Source organism: Leucoraja erinacea, chromosome 23, assembly GCF_028641065.1.
Source record: "Leucoraja erinacea ecotype New England chromosome 23, Leri_hhj_1, whole genome shotgun sequence".
Lineage (NCBI taxonomy): Eukaryota > Metazoa > Chordata > Chondrichthyes > Rajiformes > Rajidae > Leucoraja > Leucoraja erinaceus.
The window spans coordinates 6,344,096-6,363,029 of record NC_073399.1 but is presented as its reverse complement, the minus strand read 5'-3'; the positions used below and the strand labels follow the sequence as shown (position 1 = coordinate 6,363,029).

Below are 18,934 nucleotides of genomic sequence, written 5' to 3'. Positions count from 1 at the left end.
AGTGCTGGAGTAACTCAGTGGGTTCCCTGCCACCAAATTCACTTGGACTATCTCCGACACCTCTCTCCTTTATAAATGACTTACTGTTATTATGCATCATTGGAGCACACTCCCACTACATGATCAGTAATTATCAAGAAACATATCATCTCCTGATTAAGCTTTCCCTAAATCCTCTCCTTTCAAACATCACCACAAACCAAACTCCAATTAAGACCAAACAATTCCTATTCAAAAATAGACAAAATGCTAAACAAAATGCTGGAGTAACTCAGCGGGACAAGCAGCATCTCTGGAGAGCAGCAATGGTAATGTTTCTCATTTTTTTACTCCAGCTTTTTGTGTCTATCTTCGATTTAAACCAAAATCTGCAGTTCCTTCCTACACAATTCCTATTCAAGCTTTGTTGATGATCAGGAACAAGATCAATAAATAACTTACCCTTCATCCATGCTTGCCAGTGGACTCTGGGACAGCTTAGCTAGATTTTTGGCGTAATCCTCTTCAATTTTAATCCTTTTAACAAAACACAATATTGATCCGATTAGAAATATTTGATGATAAAAGGGGGAGTTTCCAATTTGCTGCTCACTTGCCCCTCCTCTGACCTTATTGGTGGGAGCAAGTGTAGACTCGGCGACCATTTCACTGAGCACTTGCCTAAGAACCAACACGCCACCAACACGCCACCAACACGCCACCAACACGCCACCAACACGTCACCAACACTCCACCAACACGCCACCAACACTCCACTGGATCTCATGGTTGCTAACCATTTCAACTCCCCTTCCCATTCCCACACTGACCTTTCAGTCATGTTCCGCCTCCATTGCCAGAATGAGGCACACATGTAAACTTGGGTAAACAGCACCTCATGTTCACCTTGGATAGCTTATGTACAATGGTATGAACAATGAATTCTCCAATTTTAAGCAACCTCTCTCAACCTCCCCCCCCCCCCCCACACACCCTCCCTTTCTTCCCCACACACCCCCTTTCTCCCCTCCCCCTTTCCCCCCTACCCTCTGCCCCACCTGGACCCCCACCTAATTCTCCACCCTCCCTCCAACTATTTTCCTCCTTCTGGCTTCACAATTCACAACTCTTCCATCCTGTCTCACACCTTCTGCTCTTATCTCTGGCCTTTGTTCCAACTAACTGCCTATCAGAACCCTCCCTCGCCTGTGTCCACCTATTAACTGCCACGCTTGGTCTTACCTCTACCCTATTCCAGCCTTCTTCTCCCCGACCTCCTCCCCCTACAATCAGCGTGAAGATGCCCCTTGACCCGAAATGTCACCCACTGCCTGGTCTCGAGCAAAGTCGCCAGCTCCATGATGCTAGGCCGCAGAGCGACCGGAGATACGATCCGGAAAACAATCGCATCTCCGGCAAGGTAAGAGATTAAAAAACAGTTTTTCCCCCTCTTCCCCCCCCCCCCCCCCCGCCCCCCCCCCACATAAAACAAACCAGAGAACATTACGCAAACTTTTAAAACACACTAAAAAAATAAAAAAAAATGACAAAAGGGACAGACAGACTGTTGGCGAGGCTGCCATCGAGCGCTCTCTCAACCCATACCTATAGAACATGGAAAGGTCCAACAGGAACAGGCCCATCGGCCCACAATGTCTGTGCCAGAAATGACGACAAGATAAACTAATCTCATCTGCCTGCATATGACCATTATCCTTACATTTTCTGCAAATGTATGCATCTATCTAAAAATCTCTTCAACTTCACTATCAGACCTGCCTCTGCCACTGTCCCAGGCAGAGTATTCCAGGAACCCACCATCATTTGTGTGCAAAATGAGCCCCACACTCCTCCTTTCAATGTTGCTCATCTCAGCTTAAAGTTATGTCCTCTAGTCTTTGATATCCTGGTGCAAAGGTTTGTTTGTCTATCTTGTCTTTGCCAATTGTGCTACTGTGACTATGTTTAAAAAGCACTTCATCTGCTGTAAAATACTTTGGGACACCCTGTAGCTACAAAAGGCAGTTTAGTAAAGCTAAGCTTTCTTGACTCATTCTTACACCCAAAGAACCAAAGGAAACAGAGCTTACAACAACAAGCAAAGTCCTTAGCTCCACTTTGCTTTGTTGTTGTTTCATATGTGAGTGTTTGATCTATCAGTCATCTGTTATATTTTCTCAGGAAATAATTATTGAATATTTCCTAGAACTGGAATACTTCTTGAATGCTCAAGATAAGCTACGATAGCTGAACAAATTCAGAACATTGATCGAGAATTGTGCAGCACAGAAGCAGACCCTGTCAAATATCCATGCACACTTATCCTAACCTGAATGCATTTTATGTTCCCTATATTCCAATGATGACCTACCTGCAGACTAGCGATAATCTAAAGTGTCCAGTTAACACAACAACCAGCTTTTCGCTGGAACGTGGGACGAAACCTTAGCATCCACGAAAAGACAGCAAACTCCACACAGACAGCACCCAAGGTCATAACTGAAACCAAATTGCTGGAGGTGTGAGACAGAAACTCCACTATAAGTGCCAGTGTGTTGTCCTACAAGTTGTCAGAGAACCTACTGCCAACCTCTCTTGCAATAGGTCAAAATGTCAGAAGGCGGGAGAATTGCGGCAAAGACTCGATGGGCCGAATGGCCTAAGATGAAAAATTCCTTGAACTTGTGAACATGAAAAACAAACAATCCCCTTCTTAACACAACTGTGACCAATTTCTAAACATCAGTGATCCTCAACACACATCAAATTTCCCTAAGTCTTCAAATAAATCTGTGGGGTTTGAATTAAGAGACAATCCAGTTAGTGGGCGTGTTTGTGCACTTACCTTTCCCGTATAAACTCTGCCATTTCTTTTTGCATTTGTTTGCCTTTAAGCTGTTTCACCAGGATAATATCAAATCCAGCAATCGTGCTGTTGCTTTGTGAGTCCTTTCTGTCAGTCTGTTGAGGAAGCATGAAAGACAACATTTGAGAAAATAGAATATTGGTTTGCCATTCGCTTCAGTTAAGAATGTTTTTTTTACTTTACAACACATTATTAAATACTGACATGCATGAAGTTTAGCCACAAATGCATTCTTCTAATCCAAGTTTCACATTCCATTCCAGGAGATTCGCATCTCCAATCACTATTCAAGCGACCACAAGGTTATGGGACAGGGTAGACAACTGTTAATGCAACGCTACTAAACAAAATACAAGTCAGGGTAACTACAAATGCTTACAGAATTTGGGATTTTGAGTATTTTTGTTCTTGATTTTCTGATTATTGCAGCCAGAGCATCAACCAGAGCATCAACCAGAGCATCAATTAACAGTGGGTCAGTTATTGTATTTATAGAGTCATAGAATAATACAGTATGGATACAGGCCCTTCGGCCCAACCTTCTCACACCGGCCAACATATCCCAGCTACACGTCCCACCTGCCCACGTCTGCTCCATATCCCTCCAAACCTGTCCTATCCATGTACCTGTCTAACTGTTTCTTAAATGTTGGGATAGTCCCTGCCTCAACTATCTCCTCTGGCAGATTGGTCCATATACCCACCCCCCTTTGTGTGAAAAAGTTACCTCAGATTCCTATTAAATCATTTCCCCTTCATCTTAAACCTATTAATTCCTGCTTAAGAATCACAAATATTGGCTTGAAACCCAATTGTTGATACATGAGAACAATTTCCAGGTTAACTCCAGTCTTGTATAGTTTGTGTGTGTGTGTGTGTGTGTGTGTGTGTGTGTGTGTGTGTGTGTGTGTGTGTGTGTGTGTGTGTGTGTGTGTGTGTGTGTGTGTGTGTGTGTGTGTGTGTGTGTGTGTGTGTGTGTGTGTGTGTGTGTGTGTGTGTCACACTACCAGAGTGCTTGACATTTGCAAGCACATACCAATATCTCTGGCACTGTTTGAAGAAAGCAGGGAAGTTCTACCAACCTAACAAAGTTAGTCCCTCAACATCATTACTAACACAGAACACTATACTAAGCATTATTTAACCACGTTACCAAAGTGAACCACTTCAAAAGCATTTTTGGACATCCTGAAGCCATGACATGTGTCATATAAATGCAAGCCTCGTTCTTTCATTGGCCAACCTCTCAGACACCTCATGGCAACTCAGTTCAAGAGCGGGAAAGATAGAGGGCTGGGATTTAGTCTGCACAATCTCTGAGTCAGTGACACTGGGGAGGGACAACCTAAAGAGAGATAAGAGAAAACAACTTGACGAGAAGGAACAGATGAAACAAAAGACAGTAAGAATGAGAAGAAAAACCCCAAGGAAGAGAAATACGAGTGAGAGACAGATACAGGCTGGATCATCTGAGCCATTTGGAGTCATTTTTTTCTGCATTGTTCATAATAATGTGATCCATTGTTATACTGGAGCAGTTAATGTACTCACCTGGAAATAAGGCTTATTTTACTTACAAAAGTTATAATTGCACAGCGTTCAGTTCAAAACCAATATGGTAAATGTCCACAAGTTCTTGCCTATTTAGCTTAAATAGCATCACAGTCATACAGCAATAAAACAGGTCCTTCGGCCAAACTTGCCCATGCTAACCAAAATGCCCCTTCTACACTAGTCCCAGCTGCCTGCATCTGTCCCCTAGCCCTCTAAACTTTTCATATCCATGAACCCGTCCAATTGTCTCTTAAATGTTATAATAAAACCTGTACAAGTTAATTCCTTATACCCACTACCCTCTGTGTGGGAAAAAATTACTTCTCTCACCTTAAAGCTATGCTCTCTGGATCTTGATTCCACTAGTCTGGGTAAATGACTCTATGCGTTACCCCATCTATTCCTTTCATGATCTCTGTAAGATCACCAGTCATCCTCCTGTGCTGGAAAATATATAATCCTAGCCTGCCCAACCTCTCCCTATAGCTCAGCCCCTCAAGTCTTGGCAAATTCCATGTAAATCTGGAATTGTGTACCTTCCATGTAAATCTTGCCTGCACTCTTTCCAGCTGAACACCATCCTTCCTATAACAGGGTGACCACAACTGAACACAATACTCTGAATGCAGCCTCACCAATTTCTTGTACAACTCTAACATACCATCCCAACTGTAAGGGATCCCAACCCAAACTGTTGCCTGTCCATGTTCTCCAGGGATGCTGCCTGACCCACTGAGTTACTCCAGCACTTTTTCTACTCAATATCCTGACTGATGGAAGGCCAATGTACTGAAAGGACTTCTTGACCACCATATCTATCTGTGACGCACTTTCAATCTTTGAACTACGATGACATCGTGTGCAGCCTCTCACTTTCTACACTTCAAACAATGCCTTGGGAAGCTTTAATGGGTAACTGAATGGAGCCTCAGTTTAACACCATGGCAGAGAAAAAAATCATTGTCAGCCCTTTCAGGAGAGAAGGTGACAAAGTAGCTACAACACGCACCAAGATCCGAATTGCCAACTAATATTCCCTGATAGCCTTGCTCAAGGATCAGTAGCAAGACTTTGCTTACCCAGAAGTAGTCACAGTAGCTCCAATCAGCTGGTTTGAGCAGCTGCTGCTCAGACATGACGTCAGGATGGGGAAATGTAACGCAATTTATCTGTTCAAAAAAAAAAGAAATGCATTTTTAATGAATGACTTGGTTCCATCAAACAAAAATAAATGAATGTGGTAAGTTTTCTTTGCAATTGCAGAGTTTGTATTGTTGGTGTAATGGGAATGGGACTGAATTCTCCCAAGTGTGTCCGTGATGTAACTATGCAACATAAAATGCTTGATGGAGCAAATGTCTGTTCCATTATTTGACACCTAACAATGCAATCATTCCTGGTCAGAATTTACTTAAAAATAACAACACTGTAGAAGCAGAGACTGAAAGAAAAAAACAAAAATGTCAAAAACACTCAGATCTGGAGAGCATCAATGGAAAGAGAAATGGTTACCATTTCAGGCCTGGAACCCTTCATCAGAACAAGGAAGGAGAATTTGCTTCCTGAGTTGAGCTCTTAAATCAGAGTCAAGGACTTCAGGCCACAATCGTGCAACCAAGACCCAAAACTCCCTCAAATGAGGCAACAGATGCAAGCCAAGCTGTAGTGTAGACTGTGAACGTCTTTCTCCGATCATGTTCTGCCAAGTAGTTGGTGTTTGTTCATGGGCTGTAGCACTTTCACAGGTTCTCATGATACTGAAAATACCTCTGAACAAATGCCATAGCTATTAGCACAGTGCAAGTGAGATCCGACAGAACTCCGATTGCTTGGGAAGTTAGTTGGTGCATCAAAGCAGTTTTGTGCCATATAACTTTTCCCATTAAGTCACTGCAATTAACTTGCCAAAATATGAACATTACAGAAACATTCCAATCAGCCAACAGGCCTGTGTTTACCTAAACAAGTGACCTCCTCCCATCCCTCTTCACCTGACCAAATTAAAACCTCCTTCTGTTCCCTTTCCTTCTTATCCATTTATTTAGCTTCCCCTGAATATACCTGATGTTTTGCCTCAGTTCCTGATCGTGGAAATCCACCAGAAAAAAATCTCCCAATTAACAGGAAAAGTATTTACAAAGTTGCAAGGAGTTGGGAGATAAGAAGTGAAAATATATTGGAATCATATTTGCGTAAGAAAGAACTACAGATGCTGGTTTAAATCAAAGGTAGGCACAAAATGCTGGAGTAACTGAGTGGGTCAGGCAGCATCTCTGGAGAGAAGGAGTGGGCAATGTTTGGAGTCGAGACCCTTCTTCAATCTGAAGTTACTCCAGCATTTTGTGTCTACCTTGGAAACATATTTATTCAATATGATTTAAGGTAAATTTACTTTGCATTTATTCAGGATTGCTTTTCTCACTAGTTACACATAGGATACACTTTCTCTGCACAACCTTACCTTCCTCTCCCAAGAAAGAATGTTAATTGTTTAGAGTCATAGAATGATACAGTATGGCAACAGGCCTTTCGGCCCAACTTGCCCATACTGGCCAACATGTCCCAGCTACACTAATCCCACTTGCCCGCATTTGTTCTATATCCTTTCAAACCTGTCCTATCCATGTATCTATCTAACTGTTTCTTAAACATTGCAATATGTCCCCTGCCTCAACTACCTCCTCTGCTTGTTCAATACACTCACCACCCATTGTGTGAAAGGTTACCCCTCAGATTCCTATTAAATCTTTTCCCCTTCCCCTTAAACCTATGTCCTCTGGTCCTTGATTCCCCTACTCTGGGCAAGAGATTCTGTGCATCTACCCGATCTATTTCTCTCATGATTTTATACACCTCTATATGATCACCCCTCATCCTCCTGCGCTGCAAGGAATAGAGTTCCAGCCTGCTCAACCTCTCCCTATAGCTCACACCCTCCAGTCCTGGCAATATCCTCATACTGCAAATCTTCTCTGTACCGTTACCAGCTTGACAAAATCTTTCCTATAACTCGGTGCCCAGACCTGAACACAATATTCTAAACCATATAGTTAACCTTCCCTCACGAAAATACACTCGAAGGGCCGAATGGCCTACTCCTGCACCTATTGTCTATACATGCAACCCCACCAATGTCTTATACAACTGCGACATGACCTCCCAACGTCTATCCTCAATACTCTGACTGATGAAGGCCAATGTGCCAAAAGCCTTTTTGACCATCTTACCTACCTGTGACTCCACCTTCAAGGAACCATGCACCTGCCCTCCTAGATCCCTCTGCCCTACAACACTACCCAGAGTCCTATCATTCACTGTGTAGGTCCTGCCCATGTTAGACTTCCCAAAATGCAACATCTCACATTTCTCGTTATTAAATGCCATCAACCATTCCTCAGCCCACCTGGCCAATCGATCAAGATCCTGCTGCAATTAATCACAACCATCTTCACTGTCTGCAAAACCGCCCGCTTCTGTATCATCTGCAAACTTGCCAGGCATGTCTCATCCAAATCATTGATATAAATCATTTTATTTAAAAAAAAATCAGAAGTCTGAAGATTAAAGTAACTGGTGTTCTGAAGGAAGAAGAAAAACTTGTACATTTTTGTGGTTTTCACAGAAAGTTCTTTACAGTCAGGGCCTGTCCCACGTGCGACATTTACGCGTCATTTACGCAACATCATTTACGCGTCACGACACAGGACGCGCGCCGTGACACGCACGTGATGCGTGCATTACGCGCGCACGGCACGTGGTGAGACATGGTGGCGTAGGCAGTGACGCGCGGTCGCGCGCAGTGCCCCAGGATTTTGGGATTCACAAAATCTTCGCTCACCACCTGCGTGATGCACAAATGACGCCCACGTGGGGCCGGCCTTTATGTATTTTTGAGCCATTGTTGTAAAATACAAAACTCAGATGCCAATTTATCACAGTGAGCTCCCACCACCAGAACAGCACAATGATTCATCTGTTTTGGGGAAAGTCGATTAACCAGAATACCACAAACAATTCCATTGCTCTTCCTTGATATTGTACCATGTGATCTTTTATGTCAAGTAATAAAATAGACAGGCTTTGAGTTTATCACTGCAACCTAAATGCTGCTTCCCTGTAAGTGCAGTATTTTTAAACTCAAAAGAAGAATGCCATCCTTGATTGTTAACCCATCTTCTGAAGTGGATCCTGACTGCTGCACCATCTGGCCAACAAACGAGAAACAACGCCAAAACAACTCGGAAACAATCTGGACGGCACGTTAGCACAGTCGCTGCCTTACAGCGCCAGAGACCTGGGTTCGATCCGATTACGGGGGCAGTCTGTACGGAGGTTGTACCTTCTCCCCGTGACCTGTGTGTGTTTTCGCCGGGTGTCCAGTTTCCTCCCACACTCCAAAGATGTACAGGTGTACAGGTTAATCAGCTTGTAAATTGTCCCTAGTGTGTGTAGAGTACTGTTAGTGTGCGGGGATCGCTGGTCGGCGCGGACTCGGTGGGCCGAAGGACCTGTTTCCGCGCTGTATCTCTAAACTAATCTAAAATACCCGGGCAGTCCATAGACGCTCAGTTTTGCAAATTCAAGTTCAAGGCAGACAGCTTTTTTTCAACATGTGGAGATAGGGTAGGAAGATAATTAAGGTTGACCAACACCCATGATATTGGAAATATATGAAACCAAGCAGAAGGTCTCTTGTCCCTGTTGATATGTCATTATTTATAACGTACGTGAAAGGGCCAATACTGGTCATTTCCAATAGTGGTCATAGCTATAAAATAAGCATAGGTATGTAGCAGTTTCTTGCATGGAACAGGAGTGTAATTTGTATGGACAAGGTCACTTTTCACTGCTGCTATTATAATTACCTGTCACCAGATTAGATTCACCAGACTGACAACAAAAGAACCACTAAACTCTAAAGCAGCAGTATGCACGTGATCTCACTGAATCAGGATTGAGGGAGAAAGGCAGGATCGATACCTGGAGATTGCCACAACCAGAGAGCAGTGCTGAACTACGATCTACCTCTTGGGCGACCCTCAGAATTTGCTGACTTTACCTTGCGCTAAACGTTATTCCCTTATCAAGCAAGGTTGAGGTTCAGTAGGCTGGGTCTCCATTCCTTGGAGTGCAGGAGGATGAGGGGTCATCTTATAGAGGTGTATAAAATCATGAATGGATTAGGGCGATTTCACGAAAGGTCACTGGATCATAGATCCTCACCCACGTGGATGCAAAATTTAACTGGGGTACAAACGTCACTTCCGGTACATGTTATTGATACTGGAAACGCGTACTTTCACACCCGTTAAAAACCGCGAAAACGGCCCGTTTTTGAGCTGTAAATAACTGTGCCAGTCGGGGTGACCGTGAGGCACAGTCATCTTACTTTAGAGTCCAGAAGATAAAGAAAAACGAAGGTAAAGACAAGAGGGAGCTGAAGGGGCAACAACAGCGGAAGTGGTTAGCAAACATTGGCCGTGGAGATATAAAGATAGAAAATATCGGGAATTATCGCGTTTGCTCACTGCATTTCATCAAAAGTAAGGCATTATGTTTTATCTTTATTAATTTGTTATATAAAAAGTTTTAAAAGTGAAAAATTCATCATTAAAATTGCAAAATCTTCCATGGTTCTCAGGTGGGTTTTAACATGCAAAAAGAAAATGCTTCTGAAGCTACATTTACCATTTAAATAATCGTAAACCATAAATGCGTTTTGAAATGAATTTTACTCAGATGCAAGCTAAGGAATGGGATAATTGTCAGCTGTTAATTGGATAATAATAATAAAATGTCCTGATTTTGTCCAATTAACAGCTGACAATTGGCAACAGACTGACTCTCCTCCCTCCCTCTTTCTCACCCCCACCCTCCCCAATCTTTGCACATCCCCCAATCCTTCCCACTAATCTCTTTAATTTCATTTTTCATGTATTTTGTGTTTTTATGACTGTTGGCAGATCAATATCCCTTCGGGGATAAATATTGTATCGTATTGAAATGTTCCAGCCTGAAGTCCAAAGATCAGTGAAGCCAAGAACACTTTGATACTTGGGTATCACAGGAGAAGAGGGGTTAAAGTCTGTGACCAGCTACAAACTGAATGGAAGATGGAGTGGGTCTGAAGCGCCGTGACCTAATTGTCTTCCTATTTCTCGTACTTTTTTTGTCTCATTCCTGAAACTCACACTGCTGAGAAGTCATGTTGCAATCTATATCTATTGATCTCCATTGATAAATATTCATACACTACTCATTCCTATTGTCTACACATTACTCACCCATCTCTTTCCAATCAGTGTTATCAACAAAACATTAATCACACACTGACAACTATCACGAGTAATGTTGGGAGAAGGTAATGTCAAAAGGAGACTTTATTTCATTACTGACGGTGCGTTTCACCAGAAACTTTCAGCAGGATGGTCGTAGCCAAATAAATTACTCATCCAATCCTGCAAGACCAGCTTGTATTATTCACTCTTATTTGCTCCTTAAAGGGTTAAACACCAACCACATTGGTCGGTCTGGAGTCATATATAGGCCATTTCTGAATCAGTATGACAGATTTCCCTTGGACAAAACCCAAAGTGTTGGAAGAACCCAGCAGGTCAGGCAGCATCTGTGGAGGAAATGGGCGGATGACATTTTGGGTCAGAACTCTTCTCCAGACTGGTTGGAGTAGTGGGGGAGAAAGCTGGAAAAAAGGTGTCGGCAGGACAAAGCCTGGCAAGAGATAGGTGGATACATACGATGGAGTTTGTTGATGGCAGATGGGTAGAGTATATATGATGTCAGACAAGGAGAGTAGAGAACAAGTGAAATATAAAACCAGAGGAAAGGATATGTCGAAGGGGACTGAGAGGAGAGGAAAGAGGGGGAGGAAAGGGAAATGAGGACTCGGAGAAAGGGTGATCAGTTTGAGAAGGGGGAAAGGAGCAAGGTGACACGGCGGGAGTGGGAGATGGAAGGAGAAATGTGTGGACACTGGTGTCTTGGCGGGGTAGGGTGTAACGTGGGAAAGCGGTGGGGGTGGGGGAAGGATATTACTTGACTCTGGCACTACAGAAAATAACATAAGGGTCGGTATGAGAATGGGAAAGTGACTTAAATCTGTTAGCAATGGTGAGATTCAGCAGGGTCAGGATATGAGTGTTTGGCAAAACAGTCGCCCAGACTGTGCTTAGTCTCGCTGATGTAAAGGAGGCCACATCGGAAGCACCTGATGCTGGAGACGAGATTTGAAGAGGAGCATGTGAACCTTGTCTCTCTTGGAAGGGCAGTGGGATCCCTGGGTGGTAGAGAGTGAGGAAGAGTTGGCTCAGGTGTGATACCTCCTGTGGCAGCAGCGGCACGCACCTGGAGCGCGGCTTGATGGAGGGGAAGCCATAAGTGAATCAGGGTGTGGTGTTGGGGGTTGTCTCAACAGAAAGCAACCTGTGGTAGAAACAGGAACATTTGACTGGCAGTGGGGTCATGTTGAAGGTGGAGGGGAAAATGTCAGAGAATGATGTGTTGTATGAAGAGGCTGTTTGACAGATTGAAATTCATTCATGCACTGGTTGAGCTTTTACAACAACATAGAAACATAGACAATAGGTGCAGGAGTAGGCCATTCGGCCCTTCGAGCCTGCACCACCATTCAATATGATCGTGGCTGATCATGCCTACAATGAGTAGGTTGATGGCCACTATTACTGAGTAAAGGACAGCATGCCAGCAAGATCAGCAGGGCACATTCTGACCTGTCATATATGTGTGTAGGTGGCAAACCTGGACCATAAGACTCACCCCAGTCTCACATATATGTTATTTTCATTCAAAATTATTTGCACACATTTAACATCACTTTTTTCTTTATAAATTCATAAAATCACATCTCGGATGAAAGCTTTTTAAACATCCTCCATAATCACATTACACTTCCGTTCACAGAGATGCTGCAACATTGCCTTTAGTTCAAAGAGACCACTCTCCATGATCTAGCCAATATTTCCTTTCTAGTTCCTAAACTTCCATGTGTTCCGACACTTTGAGATAAGTTGAAAAATATCAAATTATCGCATGAACTGAATATTACTTTAAAAATTGTGACCAAAATTATAGCATTGAATTTCACTAATTATCCTTCTAATGTTCCACCTTAGGATTCATACTTTAGCTCAACCAAGCATGTAGCAACATTCTGAGTCAGTAACTGTATGAACATTTTAAAAAGTAGCAGACCGAATTACTGTTATTGTCTATGGTTATTTTTCAAAGCAGTGAAAGGTCAGTAAAGTCAAATATCAACATTCATCCCCTGACCATGTGAATTGTTGGAAAATATTTAGTTTCTAGGTATAAACTAAAGATCGAGATGACATTTCATTTTGCCATATACATGGATTTGTTCAGGTCAGTCAATATTCTCTTACCAGGAAGAGTCTAGGTGAATTCAGGTTAATGATACCCAATGAAAACGGAAACAAACAATGATCCCCAGGGACACAAAATTGCTGGAGAAACTCAGCGGGTGCAGCAGCATCTATGGAGCGAAGGAAATAGGCAACGTTTCGGGCCGAAACTCAATGATCCCCATTTCGACAGAGCATTCAATGTAGCAAAAAACCTCCAGATGCTTGATAGGTGCATGATAACCAATGGCTGTCACAAGAACAGCTTGTAAGAAGCAGACTAAGATTAATAGCCCTGAGATGACATAGTCCAGTTGGAGGTAAAGCTGTCGAACAATGAAGGGATTCAATGCAGCAACCAAAAATAGGCCACAATTAAAAGAGTGCAGATTGATCAAGCTGCTTATAGTGCTGTAATTAATTATCAACATTCGAAAGGCTAAGACAATGGAAGATTTTGAAAAGGAGCTTGAGACTCGCTCCTTTTAAAGAATAATGTGTTTTTTGTGATTAGTTCTAAAATAGATGGCCTCACATTTTCACATAATACTGCAATTACCAATTTTCTGCCCACTCAACCCATCTATTATCCTTTAGCAGGCTCCTTGTGTCCTCTTCACACCTACCTATCCATGTATCATCAGCAGATTTGGCTGCAGTGCTGCACTTCATCCCTTCATCTAAATCACTAATGTAGTTTATAACTGATTAAAGCCCAGCACAGTGTTGGTGGTACCACACAGGTTACTGATGGCAAATCCTAAAGTGACACATTTATACTAACTTTGGCTCTTTCTAAGAGTAATGCCCCTGTCACACTTAGAAAACCTGAACGGAAACCCCTGGAGACTTTGCGCCCCACCCAAGGTTTCCGTGCGGTTCCCGGAGGTTTTTGTCATTCTCCCGACCTGCTTCCACTACCTGCAACCACCTGCAACCACCTGGAACCGCACGGAAACCTTGGGTGGGGCCGCAAAGTCTCCAGAGGTTTCCGTTCAGGTTTCCTAAGTGGGACAGGGGCATTAGCCTTTCAACTACACATGCCGACATATTACTCACAAGCACAGAAACCATCTTGTTCTGTAATCTTTGATGTTGCTCCTTGTACAATGCTTTCTGGAAATCCTCCCAATTATTGCAAATAAACTTAAAAGGGTCACAAACTAAAGAAAAACTCTGAAATAACCAGGATCATGAAGAGACAGTCAGGAAGCTTGGTTTATTTATATAATATGTTGACTTGTCAAATTAATGATTTACCAGGCACAGTTTCATTAGAGTTATGATGCATATAAAAATATCCCATATATAAATAAGAGGCTGGAGTCTGGAATTTATCATCCTCGGGACAGTTGTAAATTCATTGAATTTAAATGTAATGAATGAACACCGCCTCCAGTCATGAGCTGTTTATGACTAATATTAGTTACTGTCTTGGTCACCGTTTAATTGGAGACACAAGAGACTGCAGATGTTGGAATCTGGTGCGAAGAAAACATGCTGGAGGAACTCAGCAGGTCAAGCAGCATCTATGGGGGAAACACGATGATCAACATTCTGGTCATAACCTGCTTTAAGTCCTGATGCAGTATTTCAATCCAAAATGGACATCACCATTTTGCCTCCACAGATACTGCATAACCTGTTGAGTGCCTCAAGCAGTCTGTTTTTTTTGTGTACGAGTTTAGTTTAGTTTTGAGTGTAGTTTTGAGATACAGCATGGAAACAGGCCCTTCGGCCCACCGAGTCTGTGCCGGTCAACCAGGCACGTGCCGTCATGGTAGGCAAGGTAGGCAGTGCCTACCGTGACTAAAATTATAAAATGGTAATTATTAAATATAAATAGTAAAGGCATTGATCTCTGAGGTAGGCATAATTCTCCCGTGCCTTTCATCCTCAGTAACACGCAAAAGTCTGTGCAACTCACGTGCCGTCGACCCTGCTTCAAGCCTTCAATGACAACGGTCTATAAAGGCAGCTGAAATTCTGCCTTTGCACCATGGAATTGCGTGCATGTGCAGCGCAGCGTACCGCGTATGCGCAGCGCAAGTTTCTTGGCGGGTTTTTCAAACATGGATTGTCATTAACTTAAGAGTATCTTAAGAAACAAAGAGAGAAGAATGGAGTTCGTGCACAAATCTTGTTGTAAGTAAATTTCTTGAGCTATACGTTTTAAAAAATACTTTATTAAGAGATAAGGCTTTTGAAGACAAATTACTTTATAAAAATCGACTGACTGCCTACCGGAGGGGAAAACAATCTGCGCATTCACGGTTTTTAAGATTTTTAAAAAGTCGACTGACTACCTACCCTGAGTAATAACTCACGGCATGTGCCAGTGGCCAATGATCCCTGCACATTAACATTATCCTACACAGGATCATTAAGAGTCATACAGCATGGGAAGAGGCCGTATGGTGCAAATTGCCCATGCTGGCCAAAATGCCCCGTTACATTAGTCTCATCTGCCTGTGCTTGGCCCCCTTTGTGAGAAAAGCTTTGCCACTCTGGTTCCAATTACATCTTTCCCCTCTCACCTTAAACCTCCGACATCTGGTTCTTGATTCCCCTACCCTGGGTAAAAGACTCTGTGCATCTACTCTGATCTTATACATCTCCAAAAGATCACCTCTCATCATCCTACGTTCCAGCATGTCCAACCTCTCCCTATAACTTACGCCCTCAAGTCATGGCAACATCCTCGGAAATATTTGAACATTTTCCAGCTTAACAATATCTTTCGGATACGAAGCGGAGTTCACGCGAAGTTCGCGCTAAGTTCGTGCGTGACGTCATTTGCGTCATGCGTACCAATCAGCTGGGCAGCAGGCAGGCCGACTAAATTTGGGCGTCGCACAGTGTCGGGCGGTGACATCATCACGCAACGCCACGCCAGGTAGTGACGTCATCGCGCAACGCCACGCGCTAGGCATACGCCGTCAAGACGCTGCCGTCAAGACGCTGCGTACGACGTCAAGACACTGCGTACGACCGCAATGCGCCTGCGTGCCGACAGGCCGTTGGCACCCGAAGATTTCGGCCTCTGCAAGAATTTCGGAGCCCCACGCGATGTTGGGACCAGCCCCGTACAACTCCGCGCTTCTAAGTGGGGCCGGCCCCGTGCGGCCTATACGGTGCCCGTACGTCTCAAGCGACCACGAGGTCGCGTAATTTGCGAGCCAAGGTCGCGTAAGTGGGACAGACCCTTTATTCTCTACCGAAAATAGACACAAGATGATGGAGTAACTCAGTGGGACAGGCAATATGACTGGATAGAAGGAGTGGATGATGATGTTTCAGGGTGAGACCAGAAATGCTCTTGTCCCACTGAGTTACTACAACATTTTGTGTCTGTATTCAGTGTATAACCAGCATCTACAGTTCCTTCCTACACACTTTTAAGTGTTTATACGCAGAACACCAGGAGACTGAAGAGTGATCTTACTGACGTATAAAATCACGAGGGGTGTGGATAGGCTGAAGGCACACGGCCATTTTCAATAACAGGAGTGCCTGGGTTTAAGGTGAGTGGAGAAAGATGTAATAGGAACCAGAGGGACAACTTTTTCACAGAGGTTGATGTCTATTTGGAACAAGCTGCCAGAACAGGTGGTTAGGCGGGTACGATAAAATATATTTGGATAGTTACATGGGTTGGAAAGCTTTGGAGGGGTATGGGCAATGTGGGCAAATGTGAATAGTGTAGATGGGCATCTTAGTTGGCATGGATGAGTAGGCCAATACTGTTTCCATACTGTATGAATCTATGACCAGCTTAGTGCTATAATTTTGATGTTGGGAAAGACAGGAAAAGACGCCCAGTCACAAAATGAGCACATAAAATAACCAATAAAATGTCTACAGCACGATGGTCCAGTCCTGAAAATACAACAACCTGAATCTCAGATGTGGCCAATTGTCTGATTGAATTCTCTTCACAGACGTGGCACTCATCATAATTATATTTTTAATGAGTTGAAACAGAAACAACTTATTTTCTGATCATTAGTTTTACTACTGACTACCAATTTTGAATGATTTTTATCATTATCAGTTCAGCATTTTACAATGTGCCCTCAAACACAGCATCAATGTTTTAGTTCATGTGAGCATAAATAAGGTCATTTTACAGCCATTAAATGACTAGTTGTCAGATGCTGGCTGTTCACTCTAACAACAAGTCTTGAAAAGTAGAGCTAAGTCTTAAACTATTTGCAATTAGTGCAGACTTCTCCTGCCAATAGTGAGGTCCAAAAACAGTGGTGTGGTCCACAACCGGGCACCGTGCCTGTGTGTGATTCAGAATTGCACCAATCCACAAGGGACAGAGATAGAGTAAAACTGTGATAAATGTCAGATATGTGTAGGAAGGAACTGCAGATGCTGGTTTAAACTGAAGATAGACGCAAAATGCTGGATTAACTCAGCGGGACAGGCAGCCTCTCTGGAGAGAAGGAATGGGTGACGTTTCATGTCGAGACCCTTCTTCAGACTGAAAGTCACGGGAAAGGGAAATGCGAGATATAGACGATGATGTAGAGAGATATATGGAGATATAGTGAGATACATCAGATATATTTAATGTATCTCAGCAAATATTCAGTTCAGCTGCCAGACATGCTGGAAACATAGTGGGTTAAGCATGTGGCATAAATTTTAACTACATCTGTAAACAAGTCAATGCATAACCTATAAAAGCAGATAAATAGTCATATTAAGGATGGATGGGCATTTAACTGTTGCCCTTGTGGATAACCATTTCCAGTTGTCATTACGTGTTCCCAAAGAGCCTTAATTCTGTCTCTCCGGGGTCCATTTACTAATCCTTTGCTTGCACTATCTAATTATTGTGTGAACTATTATAGATTTATCAGGCCACAGCCATTAAGAATGCCACTTGTTCACTTCAGTTCAATAACACTGGTTTCTTTAATTCCGAAGTATAAATGTACAAAATACTGAACCCTCAGGCAAGGTTGGAGATTACATATTAAGGAAAACAATTGGAACTGTTGCTTTTGACATATGAATCTCGAGGAGAAAATGATAGGGGTTTGAGATGAAAAGACTGACAGCATGAATAAGGAAAATTTGTTTCCACTTGGAGGAGGTTTTGTAACAAAAATGCACCAATCCATTGTAAACAAATGGAAGGCAAAGGAATCAGAGGTAACACAAGGAAACAGTCGATCACATCATGATGACAACATCGATTCAGTGAATTAGATAAATAATTATAAATTTGATGTCTAACCGTGAAGTAAATCTATGACGTTATGTATAGGAAGATAGACTGAAAAAGCTGGAGTAACTCAGTGAGTCAGACAGCATCTCTGGGGAAAAGGAGTAGGTGATGTTTCGGGTCGAGACCCTTCTTCAGAATATTCAGAAATTGTGTTGATGCAGAATTATGTTGATGGGGAAAGACTAGTAGAGGTGGACTAGCTTGGAACTTTCAGTGTTGTAATATTTTATGTGTAGGAAGGAACTGCAGATGCTGGTTTAAACCAGAGAAAGACACAAAATGCTGGAGTAACTTAGCGGGACAGGCAGCATCTCTGGAGTGAAGCCTTTCTCGCTGAGTTACTCCAGTATTTTGTAATATTTTAAGATTATTATACAGAGGACAGTGAAACTCCCCAAGATCCAACTCTGACTATAAAGGAGGACTGTATCTAACCCTGCGAGGAAGGAGGTTGAAGCAGGTTTCCTCCATCAGCATTGCCGGAGGGGATGGGCAGAATGTTCTGAACTGAACTGAACATCATCCCCAGTGACGGATGGCACTTGCTCTGCGAATTCCACGTCTGAAATTTGGTTCAGAAAGTGAAAATCAAGCAACATACAGCCACCATCACACTGCTCTATGGAGCGCAACAACATCTGGCCACAGCTGGCTCGTGTGCGAAAAAATAAACTGCTGCGGGAATTCAGTGGGTCAGGCAGCATTTGTAGAGGAAAATGGACAGACAACAGTTTGAATCGGGATCCTTGTTCAGTCCAATGTTCCCCTCAGACCTATCTCAGTCCTCATGCATCAGTAGGTGTTTTGTGACAGCTGACAAGAAAATAGTATTTTTTACAAAGGGGACCATTGCTGCCCAGCCTGGCCAACGTGATTACCTCTCACAACCTT

General features: G+C 43.0%; 1 protein-coding gene across 3 annotated transcripts in view; it reads right to left on the bottom strand.

Annotated features, from left to right (window-relative positions):
• gas7b (growth arrest-specific 7b) overlaps positions 1-18,934 on the bottom strand; it is a 340,981-nt gene that overhangs the window by 49,632 nt on the left and 272,415 nt on the right. For all 3 annotated transcript variants that reach the window (XM_055653722.1, XM_055653719.1, XM_055653720.1), the window contains exons 6-8: positions 5,479-5,568; positions 2,825-2,940; positions 442-516 (exon numbers count right to left, since the gene is read on the bottom strand). In XM_055653722.1, coding sequence (XP_055509697.1) covers positions 442-516; positions 2,825-2,940; positions 5,479-5,568 — 281 coding nt within the window. The remainder of the gene's footprint in view (positions 1-441; positions 517-2,824; positions 2,941-5,478; positions 5,569-18,934) is intronic.